At 36.4% G+C, this 25,299-nt stretch overlaps 1 protein-coding gene across 1 annotated transcript in view; it reads left to right on the forward strand.

Moving 5' to 3' along the window:
- DOCK2 (dedicator of cytokinesis 2) overlaps positions 1-25,299 on the forward strand; it is a 213,919-nt gene that overhangs the window by 65,715 nt on the left and 122,905 nt on the right. The window contains exons 26-27 of the mRNA XM_075056525.1: positions 6,944-7,092; positions 19,081-19,176. Coding sequence (XP_074912626.1) covers positions 6,944-7,092; positions 19,081-19,176 — 245 coding nt within the window. The remainder of the gene's footprint in view (positions 1-6,943; positions 7,093-19,080; positions 19,177-25,299) is intronic.

Consider the following 25,299-nt stretch of genomic DNA (forward strand, 5'->3'; position numbering starts at 1 on the left):
AAATAAATGCAAGATACTCAAACTGTATGTTGATGTTTTATATGTTCAAATACAGTTTGGGACAGCACATGTTTTATTCTGGCTTCTAGAAAAAAAGCCAGTCAGAACAGTTGTTTTTTCATGGGTTTGAACATTAAGAAAGAGTGTTATCTGTCTTTGGTAAAGTTATCACATCATTTATCAAGCAAAAAAGCAGCTAGTACTTAAACAGGCATCTGCCTCCCCCCTCCGTGTCTCTCCCCCATCTGTCTTGAGCTTTTGTGGGGCAGGGGTGAGCAGATGTGTTCATGTGGATTGCTTAATTATAGAATTATTTAGGTTGGAGAAGACACATAAGATCAAGTCCAACCATAAACCTGATGTTGCCAAATCCACCACTAAACCATGTCCCTAAGTGCCCTAAGTGTCCCTAAGACATCTACATGTTTTTTAAATACCTCCAGGGATGGTGACTCAGCCACTTCCCTGGGCAGCCTGTTCCAGTGCTTGATAACTCTTGAGGCAGTTTCTTCTTGTCCTGTCACTTGCTACTTGGAAAAGAGACTGACACCCACCTCACTACAACCTCCTTTCATGTAATTGTAGAGAGCGATAAGGTCTCCCCTCAGCCTCCTTTTCTCCAGGCTAAACAACTCCAGTTCCCTCAGCTGCTCCTCGTAAGACTTGTTCTCTAGACCCTTCACCAGATTTGTTGACCTTCTTTGGAGACACTCTAGCACTTCAGTGTCATTCTTGTAGTGAGGGGTCCGAAACTGAACACAGTATTTGAGGTACGGTCTCACCAGTGCCAAGTACAGGGGGATGGTCACCTCCCTGCTCCTGCTGGCCACACTATTTCTGATACAGGCCAGGATGCCGTTGGCCTTCTTGGCTACCTGGGCATGCTGCTAGCTCATACTCAGCTGGCTGTGGACCAATGCTCCCAGGTCCTTTTCTGCAGGGCAGCTTTCCAGCCACTCTTCCCTAAGCCTGTAGCGTTGCATGGGGTTATTGTGACCCAGGTGCAGGACCTGGCACTCAGCCTTTTTGAACCTCATCCATTTGGCCTCGGCCCATCGATCCAGCCTGTCCAGATGCCTCTGTAGAGCCTTCCTACCCTTGAGCAGATCAGTACTCCTGCACAACTTGGTATCATCTGCAGACTTACTGAGGGTGCACTCAGTAATGAGTCCAGATGATCAAATACTACAACAGAAAGTTTTGCTTTGGCTATTTCTTTTCTCAATTACTGTCTTCTATGATTTTCTTAATTTTTTTCTCCTTTTCCCTAGCCAATGAGTTGTTGATGCTCAAATGAGCACTTTGCTCATTTTGCTTACTTAACTTGTGCAATGATATTAATATTATAATCTGAAATTTATACACCCATTCAATAAACTTTTCTTTGTCCCAAGATAACAGAGGGATTTCATATTCCATAGAATGTTCCAGTGAAATGGTTGTAACAGGGTTTTTAAAGATGAGAAGGCATGACTAGTCCATCTGCAGGCTCAGGCTGAGACCAGGGCTTGTTTGCTACAAATGCTAGTCTTTTTCAGTTACTTTGATTGCATGTGTTCATCAGAACATCTTGGAATTGCATCCTCTCATGGGATGACTTCAGCTGTTGGGGATCTTATAAACCTAATTAATTTTCCTCTTCTAAGACTATTGTCTTTTGTTTATGAATAATGTCCTAGATGTATATTATCCGAGTTGTTTACTACGCACAAAATAAAGTAATCCTCCTGTATTGCCTTAACTACGGAGCTGAGTTTACCTAGCAGCCAGTCAAAAAAACCAGGCTATATGCCTAAACCAAAATAATTAACAACAACAACAAAAAAATACAGTTTGCTTATAATAATATATTAAACAATTTTTCCATTAATTACAATTGCAGGGGTTTTTTTTATCAAAAGGAAATAATATAGCTAAGGCTGGTTAACCGACCTTTGAATTTCCACGTAGCTTGACGCTTCAGCGTTGTTCACATCTGAAAATGCACTGTAACTGATCAGTTGTATATGTTAAGTCCTTTTAATAGAATCTGTATGTATCAAATATGGATCAAATTTTAATTTATAATGCAAAGTACAACTGGGAGTAATGATGCTTGCAGAGTAATTACCTCTTAAAACTGGAGGAAATTACTTGTGCCTTCTGCCTCAGCTGTCCTCTCTGTACAATAGAAAAATTTTGTCTACGCAAGAAGTCTTGCTTTCTTAATGTTTAAGTAGTATGGAATGGCTTTATGCAGAAGAACTATGTCAAAGACTTATTTCTCTTACCAAAACATATGTGCGTGTAGTTTTTAAATGAGTTACAGACAACAGTGGACATTTTGCGTTCTGGTAGAAAAAGTTTTAAATGGCCTCTGAAACCCTGGTATGGAGGAGTTTTAAATTCAATGAAGTTTACTTCCACCCCTCTTTAAGGTGTCCAGTACAACTTGTAACTTGTGATCTCCTCTACGCTTCCTGATTATTGGTCAAATGGGCATCACTGGCATTTGAAGTCAGATGTGATTTAGTGATTAATATACATATAATACCTACCTTGAAGTCCTAACTTTTTTTCTATATGAGTACAAATTTTAAATGTACTTTATCTCAAATACAGGATTCACCTTGATCAGTGACTTTGTTCAGTCTAGTCTGTCCTTTTGAAATAAAGCTCGTTAAGTATAGATTTTTATTATGATTTATTATCTAGTTGCTACCTAAAAATGTAAAGGCTACCCAAAGAGAATTTTTATATTTGCTATCTGTCAGACATTTCAAGGGAGATCTTAATGGCTTAAAAATTGAGCTGGATATTATTTTGGAGGAGGGGGGGCAGTAAGTATGTTTATCCTGGCAGATGTGAAACTTGTTTGTGCATATAACATTACATCCTCTTTGTGAGTGGTGAAAAGTGCCTGAGATATATAATTTGACATGACTTTGAGCTTTGTTATTAACAGGTCTGTTAGCATAGCAGTTCCTACTGATCTTTTTGAAGTAGAAATGTTTTAAGAATGGTATCTACAAGTAAACAGTTGCCAGCTAAATTTCTTACAGGCTGTTGATTTGGAATCTGTATTCCTATGACATGTGATTGCAGATTAGTTAAAAGTTGTATGTGTTTGTTTAAATATGTCCATCTTCATGTTGCGTTCATTGTAGCTGTTACTGTGTCTATAGCAGAATGTTAGAATAATAGTGCCGCATCCTTATAGAAAGTGGAGTTTGTACAGGGCAGGCTTAGAGAAGAGAACTTGTGACACAAAACATTGCCATGTGTAGATGTAGATACAGCTGCAGACAAGTACAGTGACACTGTATGCAGATGAGCTTTATTTCCTAACATGTGGGTTAGTGTATTGGATCCACGATGCTATAGAAAAGATTGGAGGTTTAGCTTGTGATGAATCATTCCTTCAGCATATCTTGCATGCAGTTAGAGAATCAGAAAAGGAAGACTGGGATGAGGCAGAGTGGGTATCAGAAAAGAGAAACTGAGTTTTTGATGTCCCTCAGTGCTTGCTGCATGTGTATTTTCATACAGGTTAAATATACGTGAATCAATTTTTTTTTAGTTCTCTACAGATGCTGTGCAAGTGCGAAGGACTGAATTGACAAGGAATAGGTTTCTCCCATCTGTCTTTAGAGTCATGGTTTTGATGTCGTCTCTTCCGGTATAGGAAAGCTTGATGTTTGAGTCTATGGATGAAAAAAAATGGCAAGTCCTAAAAATGTCGTGATTTACTTATAGAGGTATATATGTAGAGATGTATCTTTGCTCCAAACTTTCTGACAGTCTCCATTCATCTAGCAGTCTCCTGTAAATTTCTTGCTGTGTGCTGGTACTTGTTTATAAGTAGTCAGCTACTATCTTCTGTTTCTGAGGATTAGCAGCTGGTCATTTGCAGTACACCAAGTTACTACTATGCTACCATTAATTAGTGATTTTTGCAATAAAGGATCATAGAATAGTTCAAGTTTGAAGGAACCTGAGAATGTGTCCAGTCCAATCTCCCACTCAAAATGGGGTGAGCTTTGAGGTCAGACCAGGTTGCTTTGGACTTACTCCAGTTGGGTCTTGAAAAATTCCAAGGCCAGAGACTGGGCATCCTGTTCATTCTGCTATTTGGCTGTCTTCATGAGGAAGAATTTTTTTGTAATATCCAGCCTGAACTGCTTGTTTCAGTTGAGTCCGGTTTTTTTATTGTTTTAAAATCTGTTAAATCATGCCATCTTTCAGTAACAGACCGGAAATCCACTGCAGTCCCATTTTAATTTCTTTTGCAACTTCGTAAGCAAGTTCCTTGCATGTACCTCAGCATACATGTACTGGCAGCATATGGACTGTATGGAGAAGTTAAAAGGCTGACAAATAACTCTTTCAGCCCAACTTTGCAGTGGGAATGAAACAGTAATTGCTGTTCTAGAGAGGTGGGTGTTTATACTAGTGGGTTTAGCAGGTGTTTACACTGATACGCTTATGGTCTTTTTCATAATTGTCATGAAGTGGAACTTGATTAGCAATAAATGTTATGTCGAAAGGAAAAAATATCTTAAATTTTTTTGGAGTGGTCAGAACCTTGACGAATGAATACTGAACGGATCATAATATGAACTGTTTCTCCCCTGAATAACCCTAGAGTATTGAAGGACAGTTTCCACAGATTGCAGTGAAAACAGAATTAAAGTTTGTTTTCTAGCTTTTTCAAAAGTAGGTAGGTAATAATCTAATTTACAACTTGTGCTTATTTGTTGACTGAATGTATCAACCCTTTCCTTATTAAAAAAAAAAAAGTACTATTACATTTCAGCAAGTTTTAAAGGTATTGCATACAATTTTTAACATTCTTTAGTTTTTGGTCAAGAAGCTAATGGCACTGCATTTGTTGCATTTATAATTCGTTATTAGAAGTGGTTCATATGAGCTAATCAAGACAGAATTTGCTAATTATCAAATTACATCTCAGTTTCAGAAAACTGTGTAATGTTTGATGTCAGCAGCTGGTGACTATGAATCTATCAGTATTGATGACTTTTGGAGGGGAGTTTTTCTCTGTCTTCGTGGACACAAATCCACACTGAAGTGCTTTAGGAGTGTTAGTATGCCCTGCTACAATGCTCTACCAAGTGCTTTGTAAGTGCAGCAATTTGGTTTCTGGAACAGAGGGGTAGTTGGTGGCCTGCATTAAGTGCAGGAAGCTGGTCTATGTCCAGAATTGGTCACATAAATGAAGTGTAAGCTGTGTGAAATTCCTTTTTATGCTGCTCTTTGAACAGGTCTTGTGTTGGTACATGTTCTTTAACTGCTGTTATACTAGTGAGTTTATAATTTAGTCATTGAGTAAGATTTCTCTTGTAGCTTGGAACAAGGGTTAAACAAAATCAGATAAATAGCTTTTTATTCATGTTCTGGCATTAGCAAGAGTAGAGATACTTTATGAGGGAAGAAATTATGCTGCCCCTTAGATGTGATTAAAAGTTCCTGGCTTTATATGGCTTGGAGATGTTACTTGAAATAAGAATAATCTGTATGGATAGCTGCAGTTGCTTCATCTGCAAAATTCAGAAATTCATAATCTGCTTCCCATTTTTTTCCTTTCTTTCTTTCTTACCCTCCTGTCTTCCTGTATTAGCACCTTTATTTTGGGGGGATTCTGAGTCCCTGACTTGTTTTAAATCACATTGGGTACAGTTTCACCACATCTCACACTCCATTTGTTTATCAGTGAGTATGCTGTATGTGCAGGTAAAGGTGTTCTAAACAATTCTTGGAAGAAAAAAATAAAAAGCCACATTTTCATTTTTGTTTGCAGTAATTAAGAAGTTTTCTAGTTTTGTTCTTTTTTCTTTTTCTCCTCCTCCCCACCCCGAAACTGTGATATGTGTTATTGATAGAAAATAGTATCCAACTGGCAATATAAATATTTTTCCACAGAGTTAAGACAGACAATTTTAAGCAATAAGAAATCAGTTGAATGGAAATGAGTAAGAACTTCAGCTTGCTGTCTGTGACTAGAATGCTTCTGTAGTTCTACACAAATTTTATTCTGAGATGGAACCGTTGAAGGTACATTTAGCTCTGTTTTCTTCCCAGGTTATTTTCCTAAATGTAGCAAATCTTTGAAACAACTGCTCAGTGTTATTCACGCTGTTGTGCTGTACTCTCTTTAATTACATAGCACTCACTGTACAAGTAAGTTGGTACTTAAATCATTCAGTGGCATGTATCAATTAAATTAGGAAAAAAAAAATCTTCTACATCTTTTATTCCTAGATAGACAGTGCCTTCATTGAAGTTATTTCAAATTTGTGTATCTTGTCCTCCTGACATTTCCTATAAAGCAGCTCTGTCTTAAAAAGTCAATATATACGTGAGACTTGAGATGTAAATTAGTATTTGTGTCAGCTTCCTTAGATTTAAATAAGGATGAATGTATGCATAGCTCTCGCTTTCATAGGCTTGATAGGTCTTTCATTAGAGTCTTTTCCTTGTCTGCATTCTTTTATGTGTTCTTAGAAGGTATGTGTCAAAACTATGCACATAGAACAATTCTGTTGCTATTTGTATCTTATTTTCAGAAAGAATAATTTAATAAGTATAATATTTTTCTTACATTAAACTCCTGTTACTACTTCCACATAGCTTATTTCCAGGTGCTTTGTAAGTGAAGTAAATAATTTGTCCCTAAGTGCCAGGGACAAGCTAAACAGCCTTCAGAATTTAACTAAAACAAATTACTTCTATTGGGAAGTTTTGTTTTTAATACATGAGAAATACTGTTGACTTAAACTTGTGTGATATTTTCGTATCCCTGAGGCATGATTGGAAAAATCAACAAATCCACGTTGGAAGGGACTGTAGCTGTTAAAGCATATTGTGTTTTACTGTTTGGAAGAGGGTTTATTTGCAAGTAGTATTTAATTTATATATGTTCTTAAGGTAATTTCCTTTCTTTCAGAATGCAGGGACATTCTGCTTCCTGTGATTACAAAAGAGCTGAAGGAATTACTGGAACAGAAGGATGATCAACAGCTCCAGGTCCAAGAGAAGAAGTACTGTGTTGAATTACTCAATAGCATCCTGGAGGTTCTGAGCTGTCAAGACGCTGTAAGTATTGATGGTGATGTAGATGGCCCAAGTCTGTAGTAAGCCTGAGCTGATTAGGTAGTAAATTATTGATGCTGATGAATCTCATTTAAATTTTTAATACAAGTCAGTGGCAAATTGAACTTTTCTCCTATTTTTCATAAACTTAAGTTAAAGAGCAGTTGAGGTATTAAAGGTGAAGTACTGAAATCTACGCTATCTTTTTTTATTTCTCAATTTTTTATTTTTAAATAGTCAGCTGCTGTAAATCAGATTAGTATTATTAAAAGCAGTGAGGCTGCTGTGTTTTTTCCTAGCAGAGGTTTAGATACTTCTAGTTTTGACTGGTCAAGTTCAATGGAATACATACTGAAATGAATTAGAATATTATGACACCAAGCTGAGTATCAATGGTATTGATGACACCAAGCTCACAGGCTGACATGCCTGAGGGATGGGATGCCATTCATAGGGACCTGGACAAGCTCAAGAAATGGGCCCATGTGAATATCATGAGGTTCAACAAGGCCAAGTGCAAGGTCCTGCACCTCAGTTGGGGAAGCCCCAGTATCAATATAGGCTGGGGAATGAAGGGATTGAGAGCAGCCCTGCAGAGAAGGACTTGGGCTTATTGGTGGATGAAAAGCTGGACGTGAGCTGACAATGTGTGCTCACAGCCCAGAAAGCCAACCTTGTCCTGGGCTGCATCAAAAGAAGTGTGGCCAGCAGTTTGAGGGAGGTGATTCTGCCCCTCTACTCTGCTTTAGTGAGACCCCACCTGCAGTACTGTGTCCAGCTCTGGGGTCCTCAGCACAGGAAAGATGTGGACCTGTTGGAGCAGGTCCAGAGGAGGGCCACAAAGATGATCAGAGGGATGGAACGCCTCTCCTATGAGGACAGGCTGAGAGAGTTGGGGTTGTTCAGCCTGGAGAAGAGAAGGCTCTGGGGAGACCTTACAGCAGTCTTCAGTAGCTAAAGGGGGCCTATAAGAAAGACGGGGACAGACTTTTTAGTAGGGCCTGTAGTGATAGGACAAGGGGTAATGGTTTTAAACTAAAAGAGGGTAGATTTAGACTAGATGTAAGGAAGAAGTTTTTTACGATGAGGGTAGTGCAACACTGGAACAGGTTGCCCAGAGAGGTGGTAGATGCCCCGTCCCTGGAAACTTTCAAGGTCAGGTTGGACGGGGCTCTGAGCAACCTGATCGAGTTGAAGATGTCCCTGCTCATTGCAGGAGGTTGGACTGGATGACCTTTAAAGGTCCTTCCAACCCAAACTATTCAATGATTCTATGATTATTCTAAGTATTCAGAATAACTTTCAATTTTGATCTTGTTTCTTCTATAAAAACCGTTGTGGTTTCTGAAAGAAATGTTTTTCAGTGTACAAATGTTGTAGCTTATGGTTTCTGCTTTCAGCAATGTCTGTGCAAAACAGATTACTCTTTACTATACTTCATTTTGAGTCTGTAGTTTCATTCTCAGGCTCCTGAATTTTTGTTGCACTGTGGAAATTGTCGTCTGGGTGATTGCTTCTCTCATTTGAGAGAGTATTGAATCAACTTTTTACTCCCTCACTTTTTAATGAGCACTAGGTTATTTGATGAAGTTTCACAATAATTTGTGGAATTTATTCTGAGAAATCCTCGTAATTAATTACATTAGGGAAGTTGTAATTTCTGCTATGAATATGTGCTGATTTCTCCTGAGCTGTAGTTTTCTGATACGTGCATTCAAACTTTGCAGGCTTTGGATAAAAGCAAGTTGTAATTTAGTTGTTTTTCACTATGGATCCTTGGATCATTTTCTACTAATGAAATCATTACAGCAAGTTGCATAAATATCTTTGAGTTTGAAACTGAAGGGGCTTGTCTGTTTGCATAGGGCAATCTTTTCATGTGCATTATGAGCTATTTTCCGCATTGTTTTAGATATAAGCACTTCAGGAGGGATTGATACAAGGTGATACTTAAGAGATATTGGAACATTTGAATTTCCAATGGAATTTGTAAGAGAAATGGTGAAAGCGTGATAGGGTAAAGAGTGAAGTTGTAAGTTTATAGGGCTATAATGTAAAGTAATCCAGTTTCATTACTGCATACTTTAAAAGATGAAACAGTTGTAAAGCAAGATGGATTAATACTTTCTGCATGTATACCACGTGAATTTTTATTTTCAAACTTAACAGTTGCTGTCCATAGTTAACAGTAGCTGACATGTCAAAGACTTGTTAGTGCCTACTGAAAATAAGGGTTTGTAGCTCATGTTTGCATGAGTGACTACATTGCTATATGCAGAACAGCATGAAGAAGTCGAATTCTTGTTGCTTGGTATGCATATATGTAGCCCCATGCAGTTTGAAGACTATTTTGTAGATTCAAACCTGTCCAGTTTCCAAGAGTAGGAACCCATATATCCAGAATGATGTAGAAATGCAATGGGCTGTTTTCCAGAGAAGAAACATTTGAAAATTTAGGTTTTTTTAAAAGGCATCCCGTTATTATTTATTTCTCAAATTACTGTTTCTAAAGAAAACCTGTGTCTTACTCATATATTAAGTGTGACTTGGCATAAAACCAGTTCCTAAGTAGAATTCTTGGTAATAAATATTTTTGTTCATTTTTGGAAATGCTTGTCGGTCTCCAACTTGCAGGGAAAACCCCCCAACATTTTAAAGTGTAGATAGATTTTTCTTTTTTTATTTTTTTTTTTTATTCCTCAATATTAGTAAAAACATAAAGCTTGAGGGCTAGAAGATGACCTACATCTGAACTGATACATCTCCTATAGAAATGTCAATAGAAATAAGGTGTTGATGAAGTGCAAAGGTGATTGAAGAAAAGCAAGTATATGTTTCAATAAATTTCTTGCTTGAGAGGTTTGTAACTGCTGGTTTTAGACAGTTCTGTGAATGCGTTAATGTACATATGGCTCAAGGACTGAAGAAAAAAATAGACAAATACTTTAGATTTCATTTGGGAACGTTTTAGTTGAAAACTGCTTGGTTAGTGGGATGTTGCTGAGAGCTTTTGAAAAGCTCTTAATTCTTTTTCCTTCAGGTATTCTCCTTTGATATTACGCAAATGCTTAGCTGTATTTAAAATCAAATGCATTTCATCATTGAGGAGAATGTTATCTTTAATAATAGGATTTTTTGGCTGTTTTTTTTTCCACCAATCAGTATGATGTGTATGTTTAAACACAGCTGGAGACCAGAGGTTTAATAGGTAGTTGCACTCTTCATGTGTTTGGACTTCAGTCTTTTAACAATCCAATTAAAATTGTGTAATTTGTATAGAATTATGTTGTTTAAAAGCAAGTAGTGCATTCTGTGCTTTTACTCCTATTGAAGGAGGTAGCTGGGCAAACTTTTTTGCCTTATGACAAACAATGGCTTTTTAGGCAACACGTAACCCACTATGTCATGAAAATTGCCGAGAATTTAAAACACGTGCATTTAGAAAAAACAAACACATTCACATTTGTTTAAAACAAGTGGCAATTCTTCAATAGCTTCTTTTGAGGAAGGTAATCTGCAAACTGGAGGTTCTCTATGAGATGTTTGGGTGGCAGTTATCTACAGATTGCATTTGCAAGACATACTGATGAATTTCTAAAGTAAGGAGAAAAGTCCCTTGGAGTAGGTTTAAATCCAGTAGTGGTATCAGCATGTGACTGCCCCTCTGGAGGCATCATATTCATGAGTATAAGAAACATTGTAGAATATTTGGGATGTAAACAAAAGAACCAGATGCTTCTGTTGAGAAAAATACGTACCCTGGCATGCCTTCTGGCAATACAATTGCTGATCAGAGACAGTATGGATGTTAGAATATATTAAGGTATATGTCAATAAATGTAAGACTGTTTTTTTAACTACAACAGCAAATGCATGACTATCACTAGTAGCTTTTTCTTTCCTTGACAGAGAATCCATGGGTAAACTATTTTAGCTGTGCTAAACATTGGTCCTGCTTTAGTACTAAAAATCTGCTTTTGAGATGACTTGCCTGAAGGAGAAAAAAAAGACCAAAGGAGGGTAACACCTTCAATACAGCAATATCTAAGGCATCAGACAGTAATTTGTCTTTAAGAGACAGTGCAGATTTCTGGAGTGTAACATAGATGTTTAATTTCCAGCTAAAGTGAAAAATCTTGTTTCAAGGATATACAGTTTTGATTTGCAATGGGAAATACTTCATATCCCATACTCGTACAGGCAAATCGAAAAGTTTCACTATATGGCCAGATTATGATGATGGTAGTATTTAGGTAGGCTCCTTCAGAATGCCTTTATTTAGTGTAAGCTAGATATAGAGAATTGTTTTGGTAATTAACCAAATTAGTTCTTATGGGATTGCACTTGAACCTTAAGATTAATGCAATTTTCTATTGAACAATTTATTTCCTGTATCTCTCAGCATCTTTCTAAGAAAATGGATGATTTGACCTGCTGGAGAAGAAAACTTCAGGCATTAGTGGCAGACTCACTTTACAGTATTAACCGTAAGCTTAACTCAGTCTTGAAAACACCAGTATCTTGTCCATATTTCTTCTGTTTTTCCAACTCAATAGAGAAATCCAGTTTTGGATTAGAATTTAAAACTTTTTGTAAACTTAGCTTTGATATTTTTGCATTGGATTTATCTGTGAAAATCATCAGAAGTAGAATATACACAAAGGACAGAAAAGAAGCAGCAGTAGTTGTTCTGTGTTTTGTGTGATCAGAATTTATATTGTGAGGTGATCTTTGAAGTTGTTACAGAATTTTTGAAGAATGTATTTTCTTTATCAAAAAAAGAAGATACTGTGATATTATCAGCTCTGCTCTACTGTTTTGCCCTACCTTGTTTAGCGAGCAGGAACATGTGAATCATCAGATCCTTCTTCTCTTCAGCTGCTGTGTAGCTGCAGGGTTTTGCAGGTAGCAAGTACATTGTAAAGAACTCTGGTTTGTGTTAAGGACTTTATGAATAGGCCATCATTGTTTGGCATCTGGGTGAGATGCTTATGTTTGATTTTAAATTGCCTCCACAGCAAACAACTTTTGCACATAGATAACATTGAATCATGTCTAAAATCAGCTTTGTAGCTTAAGACTCAGTGCTTTTAGCACCTGTGAAATACAGTTAAAGCTTAGAACTGCAAGTAATTCGTTCACGAAGGTTGTAGTGAAATCCCTGGCTTTTTGTTTCTGTTTTAATTGAAAACATTTCCCTTTTTCCCCCTTTACAACAACTTTGATGCATGCAATCTGACAGTCCATCATAAGATGACTTTGTCTCTAATCTGACATATATCCTATAGTTTAATATTTACTGTACCAGAACAAGTTTTTATTTATTTATTTTGTTTATAGTGCTTACATGATTAAATGTAATAGTAACTCTTTCTTTTGGAATCTAAAATAAAATCTTGCTTGAGACTACAAGTGGAAGTGAGATGTATAATATTTTCCTGTTCTGTTCACAAAGTCAGTAATTGGCAGCAGCTGCATTTTAAGCTGTTGATTATATTAGCAAACAAGTCTGGAAGCATTTTAGAGTTGTATGGAAATTTGTAAAGCATTTGCCTAACTTATGGCAGATCTTATAACTTTAGCAAAAGAGAATTTCAAAGGAATTTAGTAAGGGAACCTGCATGTTCTTTTAGGGCCAGTTACCTTAAGTTCTTCTGCAGACAATTTTCCATCAGAACAATGTATGATTATGAACTATGCCATTTAAAAAAAACCCTAAACTTTATCCTCTTATGTGTGCTCTTTTTTTGTGTCAGAGGGGAAGCACAAAGTTAGAGAACTGGATGCATAAGAGAGTGAGTATCTTGGATCTGGTTGGTATAGAGTTCATTTTCTTCATGGCAGCCCAAATGGTGCTGTGGTTTAAATTTTTGACAACATGGTGCTGATAACACACCAGTGAAAATTTTAGTTATTGCTGAACAGTGCTTGCACGGTGTCTAGGCTTTCTCTGTTTCCCATGCCAAGAAGTAGGCTAGAGTTTGGCAAGAGTTTGGGAGGGTACACAGCTGGGACAGCTGAAATTACTTGACCGGAGAAGTATCTCCAAGTGGCCATGTCAAGTACAGGTTGTGTAATATTATAATTCTGAAGAAGCCATTCAGTTAGTCCGTGTTTGTCACTGTCCACATAAATGAGCACTCTGTCATATTCTGAAGTGCATGGTTGACTCCAAGACAACAGAATTACTCTAATTTTTGTCCCAACCCTGTAGGAATTTAAACAGAACATGAAAGCTAAGTCAAACACTAACTGCTATTACTCAGCACAGGTATTTTTAAAGAGTGAAATTTTGTTTGGATTGGATTTTCTATTAAGTAATTTATGTGTACCAACATGTGCCATCCGTCCCATCAATGAATCTGAAGGCATCTGAGTTCTGTGAGAGAACTTCCTACTGCTGACCTGCATACCGTATATGGGCTTTGATTGTTTCATGCCTTGGTGTCATGTTTTAACCCCAGCCAGCAGCTAAGCACCACGCAGCTGCTCACTCACTCCCCCTGCCCCCCAGTGGGATGGGGGAGAAAATTGGGAGAAGTAGTAAAACTCGTGGGTTGAGATAAGAACAGTTTAATAGAACAGAAAAGAAGAAACTAATAATGATAACGATAACACTAATAAAATGACAACGGTCATAATAAAAGGATTGGAATGTACAAATGATGCACAGTGCAGTTGTTCACCACCTGCCGATCGATGCCCAGTTAGTCCCAGAGTGGCGATTACCCTGCTAGTTCCTATACTAGATGGGACGTCCCATGGTATGGAATACACCGTTGGCCAGTTTGGGTCAGCTGCCCTGGCTGTGTCCTGTGCCAGCTTCTTGTGCCCCTCCAGCTTTCTCGCTGGCTGGGCTTGAGAAGCTGAAAAATCCTTGACTTTAGTCTAAACACTACTTAGCAATAACTGAAAACATCAGTGTTATCAACATTCTTAGCATACTGAACTCAAAACATAGCACTGTACCAGATACTAGGAAGACAATTAACTTTATCCCAGCTGAAACCAGGACACTTGGTCACCTAGGAAAGCCTTTTCATTGATGAAGACAAGCATACGTTTTGATTACCATAATCTGTGAAATGGAATAATACAATTCATGTTTTTCAAGGGAGCATTCATATATGGTACAAGTTGCTAATTTAGCTTCTGAAAAGTCTTATGCTTACCCAAATGGACTGCAACCAAATGGTGGGTTTTCCAGGTTTCACTAAAAACCATAGGTAATCCTTGTGAAGTGAAATATGATCTAAGAAAATGCATGTTACAGTGGGTTGCTAGACTGTCTTCTGAAGCTAGAAACTGTTACTTAAAAGCTGAAATCTTGTGTATAGGCAATGTGTGAAAACACTATTTTTGTTAAATTAGCTATGTCAGTATTTAATACCTAATTGTTTCTTAGATTATCAAGAAGAAAGGTAGTCTCAGTTTCATAAAGAAACCATTTTAATTCATTTGCTGGCATTTTTCTAAAAATTCAAAGGCTTAGCATAAAGTAACCTCTGTATGCTTGAGCATATGTCACAGTTTTTCCAGTAAAGGTGTGTTACATGCTGCTTGTGAATTCAGAATAGAGCTCATCTCTAATAATGAAGTCGTGGAAAATTGTTAAAACCATTATGTAACGTTCTAAACCGTTACTAATAATGGTATATAGCATGTACTGAAACATGGGAGGAAGTGAAGTTAGATTATAAGAGCGCTCAGCTTTGAAATGAATAAGGAAAAAGAAAAAAAAAAAAAGGCAAACTAATGAACAAGTGACTCTCCTGTGCCCAAGGAAAGTGTCTGAAGGGCTACTGTGTAGTTTACAATTTTTGGCTGTTGGGTATTTTTAATTATAGTGGTAATGAATATTATAAGAACAGATATGATTAATGAATATATCTTGAATTGTAACAGAGGCCAAATCATAGAACATTTCTGCAGCACTGCAGATAACAATTCCAGCTGAGATGCCAGTTTTTATCTCTAGGTTTGTTATGGTAGCTGCGTGGACAGAGTTCTAACCAGAAAGCTATTTAAGTGTTGCTGTTCTTGCAGTGAGACCTAGTATCTTTCCTGGGTAAAAAGAAAGTACACTCTGCAAACTACATGCTGTGAATTTTAGTGCTTTAGAGACTGTTGTCAGAAGGTAGCTAGTGTTATAGCAGGTAGCTTTGCATACCTGCAAATGAATATTAAGAAATATCAGGGAAAAAAATATCTGCATACCATGTTTACTTTGTTTAATGTGGCTCCCTCATTAATGGTGCTTTTTTGCCTTGGCTGTGTAGGATGTTTTGGTAATATCTTCATTAGCAAAGAGTGTGTCACAGGGCTACATGTGGTTCGTTGTGGGGTGCCTGACGAATCTGTTGTACATGGCTTGGGAGTTTACACTAAGATATGGTCTGATACTGTGGTTCAAATCTCTCCATTATGCATATGGCTCAGCTTTCTGAAGGCAGGCAGTTTAGAAACATGCTGGGGGACCTTACGTTGTTGTGACCCAAACATTGGTCAAGAACCTAATATCTTCATTTCTAGCACTGTCAAGGAGCTTCTAGTTTATCTGGAGTTAATCTAGTTTGTGTGCAACAAAACCACTCAGACACAGTACGTGGTAAATGGAAGTGATCAAGGGATTTGCCTCAAAATTGTTCTAAACCAAACTGCTGATATAGGCGTAGCCATATAACTTTAAGGGGCTTGATTTATGCTTAAGATAAAGGTATACATAATTACTGTATTTAATTTTTGTAGTTATTGAGAGAAAGTTATACAAATACTGCAGTTTATCAATCTGATGTTTGTATTTTCCAATTGGCGTAAATAAGAAAAGAAAAATTCAGGGGCAGGGTGTGTAATTGTATAAATGTGTTGTACTCTGTGTTACTTCACCTTTCCTCTACTGCCCTGTTAACTGGTAGCTTGGTAAAATTACATATTTTATGGTAGGTGGCTAGCCATAGATCCTCTGCTGTCCTAGGATGCATTCTTCCATCAGTCAAGAATGCTTGTTTGAACCAAAATGCTAAATTTTGACTGGTACCCCAATGCACAAGGGTAACCAAAGTTCTACACTTCAAAGCAAGCCTTGAAATTATTTAATAACTGCAATACTCTGGAATAAGAGATGGCAAACTGCTTTTGGACAGAAGTGCACAATCATAAAATATATTGCTATAGTCCAAGTTCAAGAAGAATATACAAAAAAGGTTTGAAAACAAAACAGAAAACCTGTGTAGATCTCTGTAAATAAAACAACATTCATCAAGAGTGTACTCTGAAGATGTATCAAAAACTTACCCAGAGTGTAGTTTATTTAAAGCTAATTATTTCCTGAAAGTCACATTGGACATAGTGAATATGCAAAGCATTCAATTTCAAGGAACAAATAGGATGCCTTTCACAGAAAGAGAAAATCCTGATGAAAAAAGCAATCATCTGTAGCAGGCAGATGGTTTTCACTGTAAGGCTACCAAACAGTTCCATGTCTGTGTACTCAATATTGCTGTTTCCTCCATTTTTTCACTGTGTAATCTCTATTTGTTAACTAGAGAATGTCTAAACTCCAATAAAGACATACTTGAATGGAATTTTTTTTTTTCAGTAGTTTTCACTAGGATTTGCAGTAGAAGAATAGGGTTTGAAAATGTGTTGCGTTTTAGGTCCTGAAGGCAGTGGATGAGAGAGAGCTCTTCTATATGTTTTCTAGTCCAAGAAATTATGCTATTTCAAGCACCTTGGTGGCATTTTTCTTTCCTATGGTTGGCTCATCTTTTTTGACATCCTTTGTCCCCTCTTCCTCACACTGTCAACATCTGTGCTTGTTTTCCCTTTTATGGCTTCTTGCAAGATGCCATCCCTCTCTGTATTTTTTTCCTATTATGCTCTGCCCCTTGTTCTCAGTTTCAAGCAGGGTGCAGTAACTATTACATCGTTTGGTAAAACAGTAGTGAAGAAACTGTGATTCAGTTAAATGCATCTGTATTGCATTAGTACAGTCTTGGAAAGAGAAATCCTTGAGATGGTAAGAGTGGCTTGTGTAGCCTGTTAGTCCAATAAAATTTATACTGATCTACAAAGAATATTTCAAATGATGTCTTGCTTTCTAGCTGTATAAGAGAACACCCCAAAAGTGAAAAGCTTGTGAAGATACTCTGGTGCCAAGGGCTGCCACTGTTCAACAATCCAGTGGCAAGGCTAGATTTTTCTTTTCCTACTGTGAGGTCAACTGTGCCAGTACACTCATTAGGAGGACTAAGATACGCTGCTTCTGCAACATAGAGTCCAAAAGATTCTGATGATTTCTCTTTGAATGAAAAGTGTCTTTCTGATCACAACTTTGCATAAGTCTGAAGAATTTGCTTTGCTGTGTGACAAAGCACGGTTATGTTTTACTGGAAGAATGTGCAATTTTCTCTCAGAGGTTTTTCAGCTTTTTTAAAAAAATGAAGAGAAGGAAAAAATAAAGACAAGAAGAGTATTTGGTTAATTACTAGAGTTGATATGGGGAGAGATGCACTGTAGGTTTTTATTTTTAATTTCACTGTTATTTCCATTGCATTTAAAATACAAATAGCCAATGCACTGTATGGTTTTTGTATTATATGATTGGCATAAGCCTTAAAACTCACAGTATGCATATTGGGAAGTGGAGAAGATGGAAGAGAAAGCGGCTTTGTGAAAGCACTCAACAAATGTGTCTTCTGTGCAGCAACTGTCAGGTGTAGTCTTTTTATAAATACAGGACCGTACCAGAGAAATTTAAATTAAAAAAATAAAACACCAACCACAAACAAATTATCCTGTGAATACTTCATTCATTTATAGAATATAGTAACTTGAAATGCTGTGACAGGTGAGAAGATCATTTAAGCTTGCATGTGTCATAGTCAAAGGACACAATAGAACTAAATGGTAGTAGTAAATAAATGGCTGGATATGAGGAAGGTCTCTGTTGCAAGGGATGCTAGCCTGATCCACATTAATCAAAATGGGATAAAGAAAGGAGACAATGTTGGGTGTCTCAGAGGAAAAACAGAGTCAGAAGCAGTTTCGCCTGGGGTGGTATTGGAGCTCAGCCATGTAAAATATTGTTAAGAAATCACGATGGGTTCTGTGATTGTGGTGTTCTTTCCATACTATGTGTGACGTTAGAGGTGCCTTGTTTGATGTAAGCTTTTTTTTTTTTTCTAATAGAAATTTGTTTAGAGTTTTTCTTTCTTTGATTGTTGCATGCTAGTTTCCAAAGTTGTCTAGTGATCAGAGTAAGGTCAGTGAAATTGGTGAGTATAAGGTTATACCACTTTACTCAGTGTTTTAAAATAAATCGTTAAATGTCCTTTTGCAGGCAACATGCCAGAGGTACTTATCATTTGATGTGAGTTGGTCAATATTTGCCATTGGGCTGCAAAGATCACTCAAAACTTGGAGCTGACAGGTGGTGGGTCTCTAGCGTAGTCTCAGTCAGACAGATTGACCAGTACTTTGGCGATGGGGCCAAAGGGCAGACCATCTTCAGTTTGTGCCCTCACAGAGCTGCAAAGTGAAATGAAGATAACTTTCTCCTTTAATAACTATATACTATGTGACTGCAAGCTACGAACATTACTGAGCTCTAGACTACCCTGAGGACCATTGACAGATGTGGAGAGCTATGGTACAATTTGCCTCATTTATCTGTTACCACAGTGTTGCTATTAAGTTATAGGTTACTCAGTTACTGGGAAAACACGAGTCCCTTGAGTGAGGGATGGGAAGTGACTGAAACAACAAACAGTTATGGGATAGCTAGGGGTAAAATTGGACTGTGCTACTTGAAATGAGTATTCCACTGAAATTGCTGGAACTAAGGAGCAGTGTGAACAAGAATTAGTGTTGTTTTTTCAATAGGGTGGTTATATTATACAACTTGAACTGTCAGCACGGAAATAATTGGTTTCTTCTTTCTTTTACAAGAGATATGGATTTAATACCAAAAGTGGTTTTTTTCTTTTACAGGCCTCAACTTATCACCATATTCAAGAAATAATGGTACAGTTATTACGCACAGTGAACAGAACGGTTATTACAATGGGAAGAGATGATCCCTTAATTGTGAGTAATATTTTAATGTATTTTAATGCTTTGAAAGTAATTTTATAGTTATCCTGAAAAAATGCAAATACAGTATTTGTGGAGTACTTGTTTGTGGACTTGTTTGTGGATGTAAAATAAAAGGTCTAGAGCTTAACTCTTTTTTCATTCAACTGTGCCACTGTAGTGTCTTTTGAAGTGTAGTTGCATACTGCAAGATTTGTGCATTCTTTAAAAAAATCAGACACTATCTCTAAAGTTAATTGCTGTTTGCAAAAAGAAGAATGTTTTACAAACCTGCATGAAAGGCACACTTTAACACATTGAAAATAGTGTTTCTGCTAATCTAAAGTGGAAGTGTCTGAGTAAAACTAAAAAAAAAAAAAAAGCTATTCTGAATAGCTTATATAAATAATTGGTAGATGCTCTGTTTCTTCCTGGTTTTCCACATGCTTTACTTTTTGGTGGGTTAGAGTTGCTGTGGAACAGCTGCCGTTCCTGGCTCTGTTTCTGGAGGGGGAAGATGATGCCCTAGGTGCACAGGGAAAGTACCTGGGGATGTGCTGGCACAGAGCACTCACCTGAGATTTTTGTGGAGAATCCATGCTTTGAGAGTTATATTCAAGGACATATTCTGCAATTTATTCAGATATAAGTAGATATCTCATGAGTAATCCTCTTGATTTAGACTATTTGTGAGAATTCAAGCCAGTTATGTTCAGAGGCAATTATGGGACTTGCCCTTCAGACTGTGTGCTTAAGAGAAGGTGTATATTAATTGTTAGTCTTCAGGGATTTATATTATTCTGCAAAATCATGAGCAGCATTTACTTGATTGTTTTGGCCATAAGAGGTACACTGCGTGTCTTTCAAAATGTGCTTTGTTTCCTTGTTTGTATCTGCTGGAAAACCAAAATAACAAGTTTAGATCATTGCCAGTCAAAGCATCTACTAATGATTAGTCTCCTAATAATTGAGTTCTTCAGAGGAGATATTTGCCACTGGTTTCTTCAAAATACCTGGTGGTAGATCTGCAAGTTTCAGAAATCATATCATTAACTGTTCATCAGAACTCCAGTCTGTTATTTTTCTGTGTGTAACCCTCTGGCATGTATGCATGGTCATAACAGGAAGAGGTTTTGAATGATGACCCAGTGAACCTTTCAGTTCTCTACAGTGTTTCCAAATTTTTTCTCTACTTGCAAAGAAAGCATCATATGAGTGTCATGGATGATGTAATCAATCTATAAGGAGTAATTCTGGATACTGTTAAACTGTAAATGAAGAAGAAAAATGAAGCTCTAGTAATCCTGCAAAAAACATCTGAAACATTAGGAAATCATTAGGAAACAAGCTGGTTACAGTCAATTGAAATGGCTTGGAAAAATTTTTTTCTTTTTTCTTTTTTTCTCATCTACTGTAATTTGTTCAGCTCACTTTACCTAAAAAAATCAAATCCAGTTGAATTTTGAAATACAGATGTCTTAATGCTAATAATGCTCATAAGCACTTATGCATATGTGTATAATGGGCATTTCAGAGGTTTTTCAAAGCAGAATTCCAATAAAATACATAGTTTTCTAGAGCTGAGGTGAGACCTCTCAACAGCGTAGCCTTTTATATGCGTTGTGAAGAAATTGTTTTTAATGAACAAAATAGTCTTTTGCATTCAGAAAGAACTGGCAAAATAAGCTCGTTTTGTGCTCTGTATACCACCTTTAGCTCACTCAGTTAATTTGCAGGTTTTCTTTAAAACTTCTTGAGAGGCCAAACTATTTGAAAGCCTGAATGCTTAATCTTTTAAAAACTGAAGCAGATAGTCAGGAATTACGACCTTCTGCAGAACACTTAGGTGAGCTAAAGTTGCTAAAAGTATGGTGAACTCTGCAAGTACAGCTGAGACATACAGAATAGCTGCAGTCAGACTATGTAGCTGATGTTATATGCATATGAGTGACATTTCAAATTGGACTACATCTGTTATTTACCTCCAGCATTACAGAAGGTTATTCTTTAGATTCTTAAATCTGTTACTATGTTTCTGAATATTGCAAGTATTTTTATTATCTTATGCCATATAATTTTCTAGAAATTGAAAATGGTGTGAAAAACAATGCTAATACTATGTTATACTAATCATGGTTACAATTTACAAGACCTTTAATTCCTTGAAAATTTAAACGTCTTGCACCTCGTAGAGTACTGGATTTTATCTACCTGAGTTTTTTGGCTTTCTGGCAGGGATAAGCATGTTAATTTTCATAATCAAGTGTCCTTTTCACAGTCTTCCAGTTTGTTGGCAAAGGAGTCAAAAGGATTTTGGGTTACAGTTGTCTTTATCTTTTCTTGCTACAATGCCAGTTGAATCTAATGGAAGGTGCTGCCTTCTGCTTAGCGGGTAACAGCATGCTGTGAGCTTTGTTCATGTAATTACTGGAAATAGTTAGTCTAAGAAGGGCATAATCCCTTCAGGAGAAGGTGTTGGTGATGGAAAAGTAATTTGGCGCTGTGCAACTACTGCAGAGAAGAGTTACTTAAATGCCACTCTTGCCTTCATTGTGGTGTTTTGGCAGTTGAAGGCTTTAACAGCTGCTTGGTTATTTTCACTATTAAAAAAAAAAAAAAAGCCCTGACTGTAGTTGTAGAAGTGCTTCTAAACTTGTAATCGAGGGACAAGTTTGTCTGACATTGGCTATTCAGGCTTTATCTTGAATACTTTATGAAATTTAGACTTTTAGTTAGAGGGCGTTGTGATGCAGTGAAGTCCTACTACAGTAACTATAGCAGTAAAACATATAGGAGCATGCAGAATACAGAAGTACTTGTTTTCAGTATTGGCTTGGAATATCATAAATCCACCATACACATTTTAAAGCTTTCCTTTGGTACTCCTAAACTTGATTTTGTTCACAGTATCAGTTTAGCATGATGAAAAGAGTGTAGTTATGCTGCACAGAAAAGTTTTTAGACAATATTTATATAAAATATTGTACAAATGAAGACTTTGCTGAAAAGGAAACAGTGTGCTCTGTTAACCAAAGCTACTGTAGATAGCATACTTCTGCAAAAAAACAGTGCTGTTTTGGAGAAATAATGACCAGAGAAACCATTTTGCAGAGCTGCCGTGGTTGGAGAATATGATATATTCAAATATACACATGGTCTAGGTAAAAGTTACAGCATTTTTTATTCAGTATTCAAATTAAAATTTAAATCCTTTCTCTACCTAGCTGCAAAATGATACCATGAAAGACCTATGTATTCATTTCCCATTCATTTTCCTTTGCCAAAGAACAATTGTTCACTTCCTTTGTAATCTAATTGTTGTTTATTAATTGACTCCTGAAACCTAAGAAAAATACCTCATTTTATTGCAAAAGATAACATCACATTTAAAGAACCTAGAAACTTACAAAACGTACATTAGATAATACATTTCATTAGGAAGATGTTTTTTATCTAAGCTAGCATAATTACTAAGTATTGTGGCTTTTTCAAAGGAGCTATAGTACACAAAACTATTAAAAGCCCTATATGAACTGCTGTTACATGACAGAGAGAAATCAGTATTTTATTCATACATTCTGAATCTTTAGACAGTTAGGTTGACTCTGTAAAACAGCAATTTCAAATACAGTAATTTTGGAATATGCCATGTTCTGTGCAATGTTTTATAAATAGCATATTGTAGTTGTCATTTAAATATGTCTTTCAGAGAAGCCTACATTATTTGGAATGCAAGTGCTGTCAAGTAGCTGTGGTTTGGGGGCTCTTTTTATTGTTGGTTTGTGGTTTTTTGTGGGTTTAAAAAATTTCATTTAAGAGCGTGTTTTAGTGGATTTCTGACATTTATTTCCTACTCTGGGAGCTGATTTTAGGCATTACACAGTAATCTTCTAAATCAGAGAAATTTTTATAGCCAGTACTATTATCTTCTAACAATCTACCAATTTCTATTGTTTTTCCGTTCTTGACATCACAAATTGCATAGTGTGTATCTGGCAATTTTTAAATTTCCTGTATGAATTAATAATTAATTACTAAAATATTTTAAAATATTAATAATAAATTAATATTCGACAATAAACCAAAAAGCAATGCTTACATATTACATTTTCACATAGCTTAGATTGTCCAATTATGTGTTACAAAGCTATTAAATTTTAGGTATTCTGTGTTGCTAGGATATACAAATTTCTATATTAAATCTAAACAATACATATAGCAACTAAGCAGTCTTAGCCTCTTGCTGTGGCTTATGCATACCATGACTGACAGTTTCTCATTGTTACCTTTTAATGTAACACATAGCCTTTTGTTCCAACATTGTCTTTAAAATTTTGTGTAGAAAGCCTACTGTGTGTGACGTACTGTGGAGAATACTGGGTATAATAAATTCATGCATTTAGTAGGTGTGGTTTTATTGTGAAAATATGATGCTTATTCTTTTGTAGGAATAATTTACTTCTGGCATACTTTATTTTCAGTTAAGCTATTGCATGTTTTTTGTTCATGGTAGTCAGAACCTCTGCAAGAAGAATTGAGGGAGTTCTGTCTGTGTTTCAGATAAGCCTTTTGTTTGGATCTTAAATATTCTAGAACTTGGCTGGCTGTTGCTACTACTGCTTACTCAAAAAAAATCTCATTTATTGTACTGAAGTCCTGAAGTAGAGAACTCTAGGAGCAACCTTTCCAAAGGACAGTGCTTTAGCAGCAGTGTAATTTCATGTTTTCTTTCAAGGAAAACAGATGTCTTGAAGGGGGTGAATTTGAAAACAGATAGGTAGGCAGAAAGGCAAGTCAGTGTTCTTAAATTGCAGCATTGGGAGCTGAGGGTTGGCTGGCCTACATACCTTAAGTGTTTCCATACTGCTGTGTGTGCATATGTTAAGAAGATAATTTCATAACCATATATGGATAATCCATACTTTCCTGATTGAGAGAGAATTGAAAAACAACTGACTGAGGCATATGGAAACAAAGGCTAATTTTGACTGGGAGATTAAGGATTAAAAATTGTCTACAGTACTGAATTCCATCAAGATCAGACATGAAAATATAAAACTTGTAACCATTTAAATCAGTATATTTCACTTTTTCGGAAGTATTGAGTTTTTGTTCAGGTCATAAGAAAGACTTAGAGCCTTACTTATAACTATCTTTGGTTGGACTTTCTTAAACTAAATAGAGTATTTCTGTTCTTGCATAGTTTTACTGACCTCAGGAATTGATTGGTGCTATGTGGTGAACCAAAATACTGTGGTTTGTTTAAATTGAATAACCTGGATCCTTTGGAAATATATTGAAGGCATCACATTCCTTATATATGCAAAACCAAAATCAGACAGCTTAAAGTTGGCTTTTTTTTTTGCTTATTAACAAAAAGACAAAAAGATTGCTTTCATATAATAACAAACAGTTCACTACAGAAAAAAACTTACTGGTTTTGCTAGTGTTACACCTGTTGGCATTGCTTATTATTGTACCTTTACTACAGAGGATATTAATCTTAAAATGTTATTTTAATACACAAGAAACATTTAATACACTAAAAAATCCTTCATTTTATCAATTATAGAGACTAGTGCAAAACAGGAATGCTGTTGGCATACCAACATAAGCAGTACAGGTATCTGAGTGTAATATAATGATGTGTTCTGATGTAATAATTTAATTCTTACCATCGTTATACCCACAAAATATTACTGAGGAGCCTTTCTGTCACACTAAAGGCATCCTTTTCGCTAGGAAAAATTCGTATAAGGCTTTTCTTCTGAAAAGCCTCTAAAATAATGATAATTTTGTGTCTGTCATTTCTGTACTGACTGAATTTAATATGGATCTGTTTTTTGAAACTGTCAGTCCTTTAGAATTTTGATAAACTAAGCCATATCACATAGATTACTCTCTTCTAAATGAAGATTAGTTCTGTCAAAAAACGTAGCTCTTCCAGACCAAATTCTTCTGTGCAAAGTTGTTTATAATGTGTTTTCAAATGTGTAGTTAACCCTAAGAATTCAGGGAACACAGAAGTGTACAAAGAGTGTATAGACATTTTTAACTAACATTGCACAATTAATGAAGTATGATTTGGAAAAACAGGATCCAAGGGTTAATCTACTGAATACCCTGGCACCATTTGAA

Source organism: Buteo buteo, chromosome 24, assembly GCF_964188355.1.
Source record: "Buteo buteo chromosome 24, bButBut1.hap1.1, whole genome shotgun sequence".
In the NCBI taxonomy this organism is placed as follows: Eukaryota; Metazoa; Chordata; class Aves; order Accipitriformes; family Accipitridae; genus Buteo; species Buteo buteo.